This window comes from Ctenocephalides felis, unplaced genomic scaffold, assembly GCF_003426905.1.
Source record: "Ctenocephalides felis isolate EL2017-DRISC unplaced genomic scaffold, ASM342690v1 CF-g0.4_SCAFFOLD_00845, whole genome shotgun sequence".
NCBI lineage: Eukaryota > Metazoa > Arthropoda > Insecta > Siphonaptera > Pulicidae > Ctenocephalides > Ctenocephalides felis.
In genome coordinates, this window is record NW_020536999.1 from 85,509,166 (window position 1) to 85,525,070 (window position 15,905).

The 15,905-nt window shown below is 31.4% G+C and overlaps 2 protein-coding genes and 1 pseudogene across 2 annotated transcripts; 2 read left to right on the top strand and 1 right to left on the bottom strand.

Annotated features, from left to right (window-relative positions):
- Positions 1-484: 484 nt before the first annotated feature.
- Positions 485-1,462, bottom strand: LOC113391226 (zinc finger and SCAN domain-containing protein 22-like). Its single transcript, XM_026627175.1, has 2 exons — positions 809-1,462; positions 485-529 (listed from the first exon to the last, which is right to left on the bottom strand). The coding sequence occupies exons 1-2, from the start codon at positions 1,460-1,462 to the stop codon at positions 485-487; spliced, it is 699 nt and encodes a 232-aa protein (XP_026482960.1).
- Positions 1,463-2,640: 1,178 nt separating this feature from the next.
- On the top strand, positions 2,641-3,476 carry LOC113391227 (zinc finger protein 583-like). Its single transcript, XM_026627176.1, has 2 exons — positions 2,641-3,276; positions 3,327-3,476. Exons 1-2 carry the CDS (start codon positions 2,641-2,643, stop codon positions 3,474-3,476), a joined length of 786 nt encoding a protein of 261 aa, XP_026482961.1.
- A 605-nt stretch (positions 3,477-4,081) lies between these two features.
- Positions 4,082-12,433, top strand: LOC113372396 (annotated as a pseudogene).
- Positions 12,434-15,905: the final 3,472 nt, after the last annotated feature.

A 15,905-nucleotide genomic window follows, 5' to 3' on the forward strand; every position in this document is an offset into this window, starting at 1 on the left:
TATACGCATACAACGACAGATCTCTATTCACATACACGACGACTAACCACAATCGACCCGCATTGAAATGATTTCATCGAAAGCGAATGACGTGCAGTTCGGGCGTAACGCTATTTCCGTTGCATTTGTACAGATTTACACCCTAGTCGCGCCTAAGAAGTTTTTACTTCAATAAAACAAATACTCAAACTTCGACTTTAATTTTACAGTCCACATAATGTTACCAACTTTGTTAGAAGACATATATATTTTTATATATCAATAAAAAGGTAATAAATTTTTTATAAAATCGTGAAACAATAACTACACATTGCTATATTGAAAATAAACAAATACCTAAACTTTTACTTTCATTCTACAGTCCATGTAATGGAACCAAAGTAATGTAGTATTTACTGTATATTTCATACAATTTATACATTTATTACTACATGCAAAAAAATTCACAATATTTGAATTTAAGTGAACAAATAATGCTTATGTTTCATTGATCTTCACCACGCTTCTGACTGTGAAGTGCCATGTGTCTCTTCAAGTAAATTCCTTATTACATACTTCACATTTATATGAAGGCTCTCATTTATGATCAGCATATGTTTTTTCATATGACCTCTTTCTGTGAATGTTTTTTTTGGCGAACTCCAGTGTGAACGATCATGTGACGTTTCAGACTACCTCTTTCTGTGAATGCCTTATTGCATATATTGCATTCATAGGGACGTACTCCACTGTGTATCAGCATGTGACTTTTCAGATGACCTGATTGTGTAAATTTCTTTTTGCATATATTGCATGCATGGGGGCGTACTCCATTATGAATGAGCATGTGTTTCTTCAGATCACCTGCTCGCATGAATGCCTTTTTGCATACATTGCATTCATGAGGACGTGCTCCAATGTGTATCAGCATGTGACTTTTCAGATTGGATAATAGTGTGAAAGTCTTATTGCATATACTGCATCGATAGGGTCGCTCACCTCTGTGAATAAGCAGGTGACTTTTCAGATTACATAATAGTGTGAATGTCTTATTGCATATACTGCATTCGTGGGGTCGCTCACCTCTGTGAATAAGCATGTGCCTTTTCAGACTACCTAATTGACTGAAAGTCTTATGACAGATTTTGCATTTGAAAGGACATTCTTTGATTTTGTTAGGAATATGATCGGCCATATGCTCTTTTAAATGATTTGATTCTGCAAATGATCTATTGCAAAGGTCACATTCATAAGTTGATGTCTCAACTAACTCCTGTTTGACTTCTTCTTCAATTGTCACTTCGGAATTCATAAATCTTTCTAAACACGTATCATCATCTTCAGCACACAATTCAGATTTAACAACAACGTCGGAATCATCAAAATCAACCTCTATTTCGAGTTTAATGTCTTCTGGTGAATATTCTGGTGGTTCAATTTTAACTGCCTGATCATTCATAGACGTAATTGTTTCCTCCGACATTTTTAAATATTGTCACAAAAAAATAGTTTTGTACTAAATAATAGTCTAGTTTTATCAATAATTTTTCTGAATGTGATAAAAAATTTCAACTTTTACATTATTATTTGAGAAGCTAAGAATTTGACGGAAATTTGACACTTGCTAAGAGTGCAAAATCCATAGATAAAAGAAGAGTATTCAAGCAGTGTTGCCAGGTCCACCATAGAGAAAAACTGTAGATAGGCCAGAAAAAAACTGTAGAAAACTGTAGATTTCAAATTGAAAAACTGTAAATCTACAGCTTCATCATTAAATGATGGTAATATTATATAGTTATAATAGAATATTTATAGCAACTAACAAAATATAACATTAGTGGTATTTTTGAAAAAAAAAAGTTGTAAGCAATTATGATCTCTGGCGGTTTTGTATATTCATTCAGCCCAAACATCGTTACCTATCAAAAAGCGATAATTCTTGAATATAGGTTTTCCATCGTAGCTTACACAATATATAGTATATTTTATTAATTATTTATTATTTCATGTTATTATTAGTAAAGATAGATGTGAATCAAACTTAAACTAGTTGAGTATTAAATAAAACAAAATGCAATGAATAATTTTATTTAAAATATTGATTATTTAGATTATATATTACATTCGTAAAGGTTGAAAATATTACCATTTGATAATAATATGCTTTCAACGCATTAACAAATCAGTTGGTTTTCAACTTTAAATTTAACAATCTATTTTTTGTGTCGACAAATCGATTTAGATTGACTTATGGCCCATCTCCACTGCACGAACGCGCACGGCAAATCCTGTTTTTGACATGCGCGTGGTTTGCTTTTGCTTGCAAAATTTCTGTCTGCGCACTTTGCGAACAGATTCGCCGTACGAATTCGTGCAATGGAGCGGGCATAGTCATATTAAAATAGACATTATACATATAATATATAGAGTAATTTATAAAAATAAAAGTAATTTATAAAAATATTCCTGTTGGGATTATAAGCTTGAAGATGATTATCAAAACCATATCAAAACATTTCTTTCTAAAATTTTACGACGGGAAAAATTCCTTATGCTGCAAGTATCACCTTAAATTAGTTCAATTTAATATCATTGATTAAAACACATGATTAATTAGTACACAACCGTTTTCTCTGTTATAATCAGGTAAAATATCTTATAATGTCAGAAGAAAAAACTACCTCGGTTAAAATTGAACCACTAGAATATTCAGCAGAAGATCCTCAAGATGAAGAGGATATTAAGTCGGAATCTTGTTCAGAGAATGGAGAAACATGTCTGGAAAGATTTATGAATTCTAAAATAACTGTAGAGGAAGAAATCAAACAGGAATTAATGCAGGCTCCTATAAACCCTTTCGTATGCACAATATGTGATAATGCATTTGCTTTAAGACACCATTTAGATCGACATATTATTGCTCATAACAGAGAACTGCCAATTCATGCCGGAGAACTTCTTTTGAAGTGCAAAATATGCAACAGAGACTTCCATTCATCAAAAGGTTTGAAACGACATATGTACACTCATACTGGAGAACAGCAACATATTGCTCATAACAGAGAACAGCCAATTCATTCTGGAGAACTTCCTTGCAAATGCAATATATGTAACAGAAACTTTCGTTCACCAAAAGGTTTGAAACGACATATGTTCACTCATACTGGAAAACAGCAACATATCTGCAAAATATGTGATAAGACATTCACACGATTGATTCGATTAGAGAAACACATGCTTATTCATTCTGAAGAACTTCCTTATAATTGTGGAATATGTAACAAACTATTTCGTTCCGTATATGTTTAAAAAAACATATGACTAATCATTCTGGAAATTTTCTTCAGAAATGTGGAATATGCAATAAATCATTAGCACAATCTGATGCTTTAAATGCACACAAGTTTATCAATTCTAGAGAATTTCCTTATCAATGTGAAACATGTAGCAAATCTCTTCATGCATCAAAAACTTTAAATAAGCATAAAGCTCAATAATTTAAAGTATATGAGAAGAGACACTTGGGTGCTATGTGAAAGCCAGTGAAATATTTATAAACGATTATTTCTGTAAACCTGCTCTAATATTATGATTATTCTAGTATTGTTTAAATTGATGTACACATTTACATATATATTGATCGTAAGCTTTTAGGACGTACAAGCACTTGGTTGTGCATTATAATTAATTTAATTACAGATTTTTTAGTGATATCAGTTCATGTAACTTGCCTCAAGGCAAAATGCTACTTACATGTAGTAGTTTTAGTATTATATTTCATATTATATATAGTTTTAGATATATATCGATTTTATTAGCAATAATATGTTATTCAATGTCTCTTACTGTGATTGTTAGTTTGAAATTTGCCTCTTTTACAAATTATCGTTATATTATTCTTGTGTTGGCAGCATTTATACATAACGATTTTCATTGTTATGACTAGGGTTATGACATGACAGAATTGGCATCACTGGAAGGCTTTAGATATCAACATTCAACAAGACGTTTGTAACCTAGAAGCAAACTTTGCAATGATAATGTTTAATAAATTTCTTTTTTAATATTAAATTTGTATATTTAAGTTTTAATTTAGTCAAAAATGAGGAAAGAACGTTCAGTGGATAATTCCAGACTGTTTAAATTATAAGTAGTCTACCAAGTTTTCATTTGCAGGTGTATAGATATATAAATTCATTAAAAATATTTATTTTACAGCTCATCAAATATTAAGTTTGACTGGTATTAGCTTCGAGAGGAAGAGTATAATTGTAAATATTAAATACAAATAATTCTCACTTTATTTTATCAAACTACAAAAATTTGTGTACTCATTTTTATAATAGGGCTTCGTGGAATTGACAATAGTACCTTTGAAAGACAATTTGAGAAGCATTAAACTAAATGCTAAGCAATGTAGAATTTATAGAGTCACATTAGGCGATTGTGAGCTACTTTTCAATATTTTGATCCCTTTTTGGATATCTGCAAAAATGATTCAAAGACGTAAGTTGTTCTATGTTTTTACCCATAATTATCAATTTCTACTAGTAGGATTGTTGATAAATATCCTTTCTATTACCAGGAGGTCTTTGGAGGTATTTTCCAAGTGTCACTTAGCGGCTGCTCAAAATATAGATCCTGATTGTAATGCAGGAGAATTATTTATCAATGTGCCCCATGAAGCAAGCCATCTCATTGGTGAAGGTAGAGGTTTAAGAGTTGGAATAGAATTTTCTTTAGAGCAACCTCAAGGTGGCTTGCATTTTGTTGTGCCTGAAACTGAAGGCACCATGGAAGAGGTTTGTGAAAGAAAATCACAATATAACGGGCAGTATTTTTATGATTGTTTTTTTAGAGGGCAGCTCATATGTACACCTATGCACATGAAAACTCATCAAGACTCTGGTTTCCTTGCGTGGATTCTTATGCCGAGCCTTGTACTTGGAGTCTTGAGTTCACTGTTGACGCAGCAATGACAGCTGTCTCTTGTGGTGATCTTGTAGAAATTACTATGACGCCTGATATGAGGAGGAAGACTTACCATTATGTTTTAAATACTCCTGCTTGTGCTCCTAATATTGCTTTAGCTGTTGGGTATGAACTAGATGCATCAGTATTGTATGATTTATCAATAACTTTGTGCTTTTTTTTCATTCTAGACCTTTTGAAACTTATGTGGACCCCCATATGCACGAAGTGACCCACTTTTGTCTACCACAACTAATGCCATTATTGAAGAACTCTGTTCGATATATGCATGAAGCTTTTGAGTTTTATGAGGAAACTTTAGCTACCAGATATCCATATCCTTGTTATAAGCAAGTTTTTGTTGATGAGGTGAGTAAAGTTTCTTTAGAATTTAATTTAATTTATAGATTGTAAAATTAATCCCCTTTTTTTTTTTAGACTGTTCAAGATGTAGCTGCCTACACTACCATGAGCATTCTGAGTACTCATTTGCTTCATTCCATTGCTATAATTGATCAAACTTATATAACCAGGAAAGCAATGTCTCAAGCAATAGCTGAACAATTCTTTGGCTGCTTCATTACAATGCAGAGCTGGTCTGACACCTGGCTCAATAAAGGAATTGCTGAATATCTATGTGGGTTGTACTCGAAGAAATGTTTTGGAAATAATGATTACAGAGAGTGGGTTAGACAGGAATTGTTGGATGTAAGTAACAGATTATATTGTCGTATTACTTTGATCGTATTACTTAATTTTTTACATTGTTCTTGCTTTTAGGTTGTGGCTTATGAAGAACAGTATGGTGGTATAGTTTTGGATCCCAGCCAAGCACCTGCACCGCTTCCTGTTGCCGCTGCCTCTGGCACATCTCCTGTAACAGATGCAGGTGGGCCCCAAGGACGAGGAGGCAGTCACCATGCTACAGTGGCTCAAAATATTGGGCAGAATGTACACCATTTCCCTACCAGAAGTCTGCATACTATGTCACCAAAGTATATACAGGTATATGATCACATGCATTTTATTAAAGTTGGATGCATTTTGTTAATGCATTTTTTAGGCAATGAGAAAAAAGGCTCATTTAGTCATTAGAATGTTAGAACATCGGATTGGTCAAGAATTACTGCTGCAAGTGTTTAACAAACAATTAGCTTTGGCTACGAATGCTTCTACACAAAAAATTGGTAAAATTCAGTTAATTAACTTATTACATATTATGTTTTTTGTTTATATTCTTATATTTTAGGCAGTGGATTATGGCATCATATGCTAATTTCTACAAATGTCTTCACAACTAAGCTATTTACTGTTACCGGCAAAGATATGGCTGTTTTTGTTGATCAGTGGGTCAGGACTGGTGGACATGCCAGATTTTCGCTGACATCAGTTTTTAATAGAAAAAGGTAATAATCAGAAAGCTTGCCATATGTTTTCTGCATTAATTAAAAAGTAAATGAATTTTCTCAATTTAATTTCTTTTAGAAATACTGTAGAGTTGGAAATCAGACAGGATGCAGTTAGTCAAAGGGGTATTAGAAAATATGTTGGTCCATTGCTAGTTACTTTGCAAGAACTTGATGGAACTTTTAAACATACTTTACAAATTGAAAATACAGTTGTTAAAGCTGACATCACTTGTCATTCCAAGAGTCGTAGAAATAAAAAGAAAAAGATTCCTTTGTGTACAGGAGAAGAAGTTGATATGGATTTGAGCGCTATGGAGTAAGTAAAGTAAAGTTATATTTTCTACTTTTATATCCATATTGATATATTTTCTCTTTCACAGTGATTCTCCAGTTCTCTGGATTCGCCTGGATCCTGAGATGACTCTTCTTAGATCAACTCAAATCGACCAGCCAGATTACCAATGGCAGTACCAGTTGAGACATGAGCGTGATGTCATTGCTCAGATGGAAGCGATTGATGCATTGGAACGCTACCCAACTCCTGCCTCGCGAATGGCTTTGACTGTCACTATTGAGAATGAGCAAGCATTTTATAAAGTTCGATGCAAAGCTGCTCATTGTCTGACAAAGGTGAGAACAAATATATTAGTGCTAGATGGAATTAAATGTATTACATGGTTTTAGGTGGCCAATGCAATGGTTTCCACTTGGGCAGGGCCTCCAGCCATGTTGGCTATTTTCAGAAAAATGTTTGGGTCTTTTTCAGCTGCTCATATCATTCGGCAGAATAATTTTACTGATTTTCAACACTATTTTCTACAAAAAACTATACCTGTTGCAATGGCAGGTAAATGACATTCAAAGAAAATTGTTTTCAAACAATATTTGTGATAAAATATTACTTAATACATAAATGTATATAGGGTGTCCCAGAACTCAACATCAAGCCATAATGGGGTGATAGTATTGACTAACTGTCCTGGAAAAGTTTAGAAAAAAAAATTATCTCAAGTTATTTGAAAATTATGAGCTATTGTTTAATATTAAATATATTATGATATATTGTGACCATTCTTCAATTATTGTATTACTTTTCTTCATTTATACTTTTAATTTATTCATGACAAGTTAGGTCAATACTATCACCCTGTTTTGGGTTGATGTTGGGTTTTGGGGCACCAGTATAAGTAACACTGTCAATTTTTATTTCCACAGGTCTCAGAAATGCTCATGGCATTTGCCCTCATGAAGTAATAAGATTTTTAATAGAACTATTCAAATACAATGATAACTCAAAAAATCATTACTCAGATTGTTACTATAGAGCTGCATTGGTTGATGCTTTGGGAAACACAGTTACACCAGTTGTTTCTATGGTGCACCAGGTTAGTATAATTGATATATATATATATATATATATATATATATATATATATATATGTTTAATTTGAGTTTAATATTCGGGCATAACATCAATAAAAATAGTATGAGAGTTTTTTTAAAAATTTATTTATTTCAAATCCATACGTTTCAGCTAAAATCTATTTTCTTTTCCTAAACATATTGTTTGCTAAAATCTCATCAAGATCATGTTTCTTGACAGATGTCCTGAAGATGGAACGTACCTAGTTCCGAAACGTCGACAATAAACAAATAATTAAATAAAGAAATTGTTTTTTTAAAAACTTTTCTTGTTTTTTATTTTGTATTATTTTTGGATTCTTGCTCGAAACTCTACAATATATATAATATATATATATATATATATATATATATATATATATTGTTGGACACCGCGTTGATGAACAGAAAGGGCTGTTGGCGCCGCTATATGCAAATCGATGTTGTTGCTCTGGACCTTCCGACTTTCCTGAAAACTCACTTGCTGAAAATACTTGAGATTGATAAATAAAAAGACTATTTCAAAAACTTCACTTTATTACACTTTAAGTACAAGGAACTCGGAGGTATTAGAAGAGAAGTGTTTGCCCGGCGACCGACAGATTAAGACTGATTTATTTCATAATTATTAAAACTAAAGTCCTTTGAAACGTAGTGGGGATTTGTCTCGAATATTCTATGCAACGAAAAAGACAAAGTAATGAATTTAGCTGATTAAACAAAATGTTATTCATGCGAACTTGGTGAGAATTGTTAACTAGGCGGAATGTCGATAATATGATCTTGCTGAGATTTGATATATATATATATATATATATATATATATATATATATACTTAATATTCAGTAATTTATCATATTAATATATGTTTTTATATTTCATTCTGCTAAATTTCAATCAGCTAAATTTCAATCATTTATATTATATCAATGTTTATTTTTATTCCTAGGGTGCTCCCATAACTGCAGAATCACTATCTGCAGACACAAAACTGGTTTTGGAAGAAATCACAAGAATGCTGAATTTAGAAAAGGTTCTGCCTTGTTATAAAAACACAGTATCCGTGTCTTGCTTGAAAGTTATCAGAAAATTACAAAAATGTGGGCATTTGCCAAGCAGGCCTACATTATTTAAGGCATATGCAGAATATGGACAGTATATAGGTAGTTCCAAATTGTCAATGATTGATTTATTATAAAACACATTTTTACATTTTGCCTTTCCTCAGATGTTCGATTGGCAGCTCTAGAATGCCTGGTGGATTTTGTTCGAGTTGATGGCAGGCGAGATGACTTGAACAAACTTTTAGATGTAGTAGAGACAGATAGAGACCCCGGGGTCAGACATGCTCTCGTTAGAATGCTAATTGATAAACCGCCTTTTGAAAAAGGACACAGGCATAGGTTGGATACGAAGGATTTGGTGGAGAGAATTTGGAATAATATCAAGTAAGATTAGATTTGTATATAATACATAACTCTGCAATGGTTAATGTTTATTTATATTTTTAGTGGCATGTTGTCGCATGATACAAGACTACGTTGTGATCTGGTAGATTTATATTTTGCATTGTATGGATCTAGAAGACCTCAATGTCTTCAAAGCAATGAAATGTCTAACTTGGTTAAACCTCAACGAGTATCAAATCCTAGGCCTAGAAGTCCACATTTTGGAGGAGAGGTAAAATAAAATAAGCATTATCTCTTAAAGCAAATTGCTGGAACTTCATATATAGTAATTTAAAAGTTTTAAAATCTTTAAAGTTTTAAAAGCTTTATGAAAACTAAACTTTCTAAGTTTAGAATAATTTGATTTTTTTATTATTTGTATTTTTTGAAAACCTATAGATATTGAAAGCACTGAACCCTACCTTTCCTAAAATCTAATCATTTGCTTCAGAAACCGCTAGCCTTGCTGCCTTCCTAAAAATTACATAATAATACTAATTTTCTCTATTTTTTAGTCAAAGCACCATTTCACCACCTCCATGGCTACTTCAACAATAACCAAACCCAGTTACAATCCGTCGCCCTTGATGTCATCTCATGACATGGACATATCAATGTCCAGTGGGCATCTGAAGAGACCTCATCCAGAATCACAAGATGTTCCTGGTCTGCATAACATTAAAAGTGAAGGAGATGAAATCGATATAAAGCCTGTTAAGAGGGAATGTTTGGACATGGATGACCAACTTGGAAGACAGATTGTTGATTATTCTGATATGCACGAGGTTAAAGTTAAGGTACAATAGATTTTGATAATAACCTTTATACATTTATTTGATCATGTTTTTTTATATATATTTTTTGTTTATTAGAGTGAATTAGAAATTGATAAAAATATTGAATTCATGAGGCAAAATGTAGCACTGCCTATTGATCGAAAACCATTTGACTTGAGCAGTTCATTTGTGAAGCAGGAATCTCAATCTGGTGCTGATGCAAGCATTTCAAAGGTGAGTCACATGTTTATATAAACAGAACATTTAATATTATTGTAAATGCTGTTTTGTGATTAAATTTCACATCTATTAAGAGAAATTCCAAAGAGTTCATAAAATTCATAGGATCTTAACATTTTCAAACAACTAACATAATTTTCAAACAATTTCAATAATTTTAGACAATTTGCAAACTTTTTATGCATTTCACAACATTTGAATATATTCTACAACATTTTTAAACAATTTACATTTTCAGTAAATTTGCAACATTTTTAGGCAACTTGTTTGTGTATATTATAACATTTTGATAGTATTTACAACATTTGAACAGTATCTACAACATTTTCAAACAAATTACAACATTTTCAGGCAATCTGCAATATTTTTAGACATACTACAACAATATGCAACATATTTAAACAAATTATGCCATTTTGAGACAATTTATAATATTATTAGACCATCTACGACATTTTGAAACCATCTTCTCGATTTGCTAATATTTTTATTACCACTGTAGATGAAAAAGAAGAAAAAGGATAAAAAGAAACACAAACATAAACATAAACACAAGCATAGCAAAAAGGACTCTTCGGGACAATCTATTAAAAAGCACCATAGTCATGATGGCAGCGGACAGCATACAAAGACACATCTATCAAGTGTTCTCGAACAGGATAATCAGGAGACTCTAAGCAGTGTTAGCTCAACGCCAAGCCCTGGTTCAAATTCACAAGACGTTCTTTGAGATATTTGTGATGAGGTAATTTATATAATTTGAATTATTCGTATATATTAGGGTGGTCCTTAAAATGGTCATTTTCGAATTTCCTTGCTCCCAGGGGCTCAAATGGTTCCAAATAGATATAAAACAATTCTCTGAAAGTTTTAGCTCTTAATATTAACGTTTAGATAGAGCGCAATTCATTCAAAGTTTGTATGAAAAGAGCATGGAAAAAAATTTGAAAATTAAAAAAAAAATGTTTTAGGTGTAACTTAGCGACAAATGAATGAGTTTTATTCATTCATTTGTTCACTAAATTACATCTAAAAAACATTTTTAAAATTTTTGAAACTTTTTCCATGCTATTTCCATACAAAACTTTGATTGAATTGCGCTCTATCTAAACGTTAATATTAAGAGCTAAAACTTTCAGAGAATTGTTTTTTATCTATTTGGAACCATTTGAGCCCCTGGGAGCAAGGAAATTCGAAAATGACCATTTTAAGGACCATCCTAGTATATATATATATATATATATATATATATATATATATATATATGCGTGTGCATGTGTATGGATGTGTGGGTGTAAACATTAAGAAAAATATATCAACAATAGGCTTTTTCGATAATTCGTATATATATACATATATAGAAAAATATTAATAGACAACTGACAAGATCTTCAGACAACTGACAACATTTTCACAAAATTCAAAACCTGTTAATATAATTTACAACATTTTCAGGCAAGTGTTGACATTTTCATACAATTTGCAACAATTTCAGATAATTCTCGATATTTTCATAAAATTTAAAACATTTTTAGACAATCTACATCATTCTCAAACAAATTACAACATATCCATACAACTGTCGACATTTTCATACAATTTACAACAGTTTCAGACAATTAGAGCATCTTCAGACAAACAGCAATGCTTTCAAGCAACCTAAAACATTTTCATATCTTCTACAACATTTTAACACAATCTGCAACACTTTCAGACAACCTAGAACATTTTGAGACAATAAAAAAATACTTTCATGCATTTTACAACATTTTCATAACATCTGCAATATTTTTATACAAATAACAATCTTTCTATTCCCCATTGTGAGATAATGCAACCTTGCTGGAAGTAAAACGCCATTGGTTTTGTATTAATATAATTTATTTATAAATTTTATAAAATGAGAATATTTCCATTTAATTATTTTTTATAAAACAAGTAATATCATAAATAACAATTTTATTCGCTGGTAACAACATAACTGACATCTTTAATGCAAAATACAGCCCTGCAAACCGGGCAAGTGCATTTCTGCAGTAGCCACGTACTGCTTTGCTGGGGGTCCTGTCGATGAGCAAACCATCGAGCCATGCACTCATCGCACCACATGGGGCCACATCGACAGGACACACAAGCATTTGGTGTCTCATTGTTAACATTTCTGCCGTTGCGGCGATTTCTAATTCCATCTTGAGCATTGTTAGCTTCAATTTCCTCATTCGATGATGATAAGTGACACTGTTTTTGGAGTTTCACATTTGATGGTTGTTGCATGCATCATCCCATGCAGGAATCAGGAGCCTGGGGGAGGGAACAATAGTTGTAACTAGGTGTAAGTGGCATATAAGCTTTAAAGCAAGTTGCATGAACTTCCGGACATGTGCAAATAACCTATTTAATCAATAAGTAATCGATATATTAATTTAATAGTAATTTATAAGTACACATTGTTGTTGTAGGACATTACAATGTGTTAAACAGTTGCTCTTGCAGCGCAAAATGCAGATTATTGAATTTTGCACAATATTTCCAACTTTTAGTTATTTATTTAGTTTAGTTTACGTTTAGTTATTTAACAAAAATTATCACAATTAATATATTGATCTATATAACGTCAACAGTTAACAAGAACTTCTGCTTCAAATTTATTGTATTATTTAGTTTATTGTATTATTTAATTAAAAATAAATAAATCTTTCACACACTTTTTTGACATTTGTATATATAGTGAAGAGACGTTAGTAATGAATTTACTAATTAATGATTAAATGTAACCAATTTTTAATAACTTCTTGAGTAGATTAGAGTTTTATTTGGAATACTTAACGATGAGAATTGGAACATTTTAGCTCTTCTGAAAGTGTGTGAAATCAAAGAATTCATTTGGATACAAAAATGTATTCATTCTATTACAATATTTTAGTTGTTACTTTTTCAATAGCTCAGGACTAACTAACTTTATATTTTTACATTTTTAAAAATATTTCCAATATTTCTAGTTTTATGAAAACTCGCCGAGGGTACATGAGCTATCATAAAGTTTTATTAAGGGTTGTCTTGCAGATGTACAAGATATTTGCAACATTTACCATTATTTGGGATCATCGTAAAATGAATTTATTTATGACTATTATTTATAATTATAAAGAACACAATTCTCAACAATAGATAAATATAAGCATAAGTGTTTCCTTGTTAACTCAATAAATATAAATGTGAAGTAAAAATATGGTGTTTTGTGTTGATTTAAAACAAATTTGTTTGCTTCTGTTTCAGAAGTTGACAGAATTTTGCCAGAAATATTTCATCAATTTTTACATTTATTAACTCAATAAATATAACTGTGATACACCTTTGCTTCACACTTATATTTATTAACTTAACAACGAAACACTTGTATGATATATGTAAAATTTGATGAATTGTTTCTACCAAAGTCGTTAACAGCAAATTTTATAATCTCTGAAACAAAAGCGAAAGAATTTGTTGTAAACATCTGACATCAACACAAAACACTTCAGCGTCGCATTTATATTTATAGAGTTAATAATGAAACACAAGAATTATAATTTGTATTCTTTCTATCAGAAAATTTCGCCACCAGCGATTGTGGATGTTGGTGCCTATGTAAAATAATATATATAATAATAATAAGTAATAAAAAGGGATCGTTCAAGTATTACGTAAGCAGATTTATTACAATTGTTTACCCCCCCCCCATCCCCCTTGTCAGCAAAAGTAAGCAAAGCTCTTACCCCCTACCCCAATGCTTACGTAAACATTTTGCAATTAATGTAAAAAAATAAAAATACTACCTATAACGTAATCATCATCCACACTCCCCTGCCCCCCATGTCAACCCAAAATAAGCAAATCAACAACCCCCCCGCCCCCCTATAGTGCTTACGTAATACTTGAACGGCCCCAAATAAATAAAAATAATAATATATAATAATAATAAAATAATGCGGTCAGAATATTATGCTTAAGATATTTATGTCAAAAACCAGAAAAGGCTACAATATTAATATTTGATTGAATTTATTACAGTATTTCAACATTTTATATCGAAAAATTAAGTTTTAAATATATCCTGATAAACCGCGATAATTCGAATTGCCAGTTGTCTTTTTCTCATTTTATCAAAACGCAATAAAGCTTTTGTTTTCATAACATTCATAGGATTTGTGAGAATCATTTTATCGCGTAGTGCTAAATTAATATCATTAACCCAATATTTGATAAAATATGGAACAAAATGGTTTAAAAATATTAACTTTAAATTATGAATTGGGCAATCAAAATTAAAATTTTGAGTAAAAACAAGTTTATCCAAAAGCAATGTTTTCAAATTATTCTTCACACAAACTTTAGGCAAAAAATGTTCTGAAACTCTAACGCTTATTTAATAAAATATTCACAAAGCTTCTACAAGGAAAGGCAAGGGATCTTCCAGTCCGATCCCTAATCCTTATTAACCAATAATCTTATCCACTCCTTTCTGTTGCCAAAATATGAGTCTTGCACAGCAAGCAAGATTTAACATTTTTCAACATTTTCCTGGAAATGAAGCCAGTCATGTATGTGATAACTTGAAGATGAAGTAAACTACTACTTTCTTCTTATAATGTAAATTCATCAGTATTCACATTAGACAAAGTTAGAATATCTTCATTCAAGCTAGACTCACACATAACATTGACTGAAGCATTACTCAATAATAATGTTTTAAATAAAGCAATAGCTCCTTCAGTTTTGTCAAGCTCACAATTGGCAGAATCAGAATGAAGAGAATGAAACTTATTGACAACAAGGCTTTTGTAGGATCGAATTAATGCACTGCTAGTAGGATTGCGATTATTAACACCATGACTTCTAATATTAGCAAAAAAAATTCTAGGGGGTTTTGGTCAAAATTGCGAGTTGACAAAAATTTTATCTCTGGAGATTTTATTTTCTGCCAAATATATTCAAAACCCTCTAGAGTTTTAATTTTCAATTTTGAATAGTTAGAGGAGTTTTAACTCTCTTACCTTTTTTTATAGAAGCTTATGCTTTTCAGCCCTAGTTTTTTTCCAAAATGTTAAATGTTGCCCACAACTGGCAAAATAAGAATGAACAGAATGAAACTTATTGACAACAAGGCTTTTGTAGGATCCAATAAATACACTGCAAGTAGGATTGCGATTATTAACACCATGACTTCTAATACCACCAAAAAAAACATCTAGGGGGTCTTGGTTAAAATTGCGAATTGACAAAAATTTTATCTCTGGAGATTTTATTTCTGCCAAATATATTCAAAACCCTCTAGAGTTTTAATCCAATTTCGAATAGTTGGAGGAGTTTTAACTCTCTTGCCTTTTTTATAGAAGCTTATGCTTTTTAAGACACCCCTAGTCTTTTTTCAAAATGTTAAATGTTTAGACTTATATGTGAGAGCACTGTGTAGAGGTTTATAATCCCTAGCAGAACTGGAAGCTGTCCCATTTACACTGTCAAAGTGGTTATCCACAAATTTCAGTACCAGTAACTTCTTAAGTAAAATTATCATCTAGAATATGAATAAAAAAAGTTTAATTATAAAATACATCTTACAATATTTTCATTTACTTACTGCAGCATCTTTCACTCTCATCTTCCTCATCTTTTCAGTTTACACGTTATGTGCTCCCAACTT

Coding starts and splice junctions, on each gene's coding strand:
- LOC113391227 (XM_026627176.1), top strand. CDS start 2,641: ATGTCAGAAGAAAAAACTACCTCGGTTAAAATTGAACCACTAGAATAT. Junction 3,277..3,326: donor GTAACAAACTATTTCGTTCC/GTATATGTTTAA, acceptor AATTTTCTTCAG/AAATGTGGAATATGCAATAA.
- LOC113391226 (XM_026627175.1), bottom strand. CDS start 1,462: ATGTCGGAGGAAACAATTACGTCTATGAATGATCAGGCAGTTAAAATT. Junction 530..808: donor ACATGCTCATTCATAATGGA/GTACGCCCCCAT, acceptor ATTTACTTGAAG/AGACACATGGCACTTCACAG.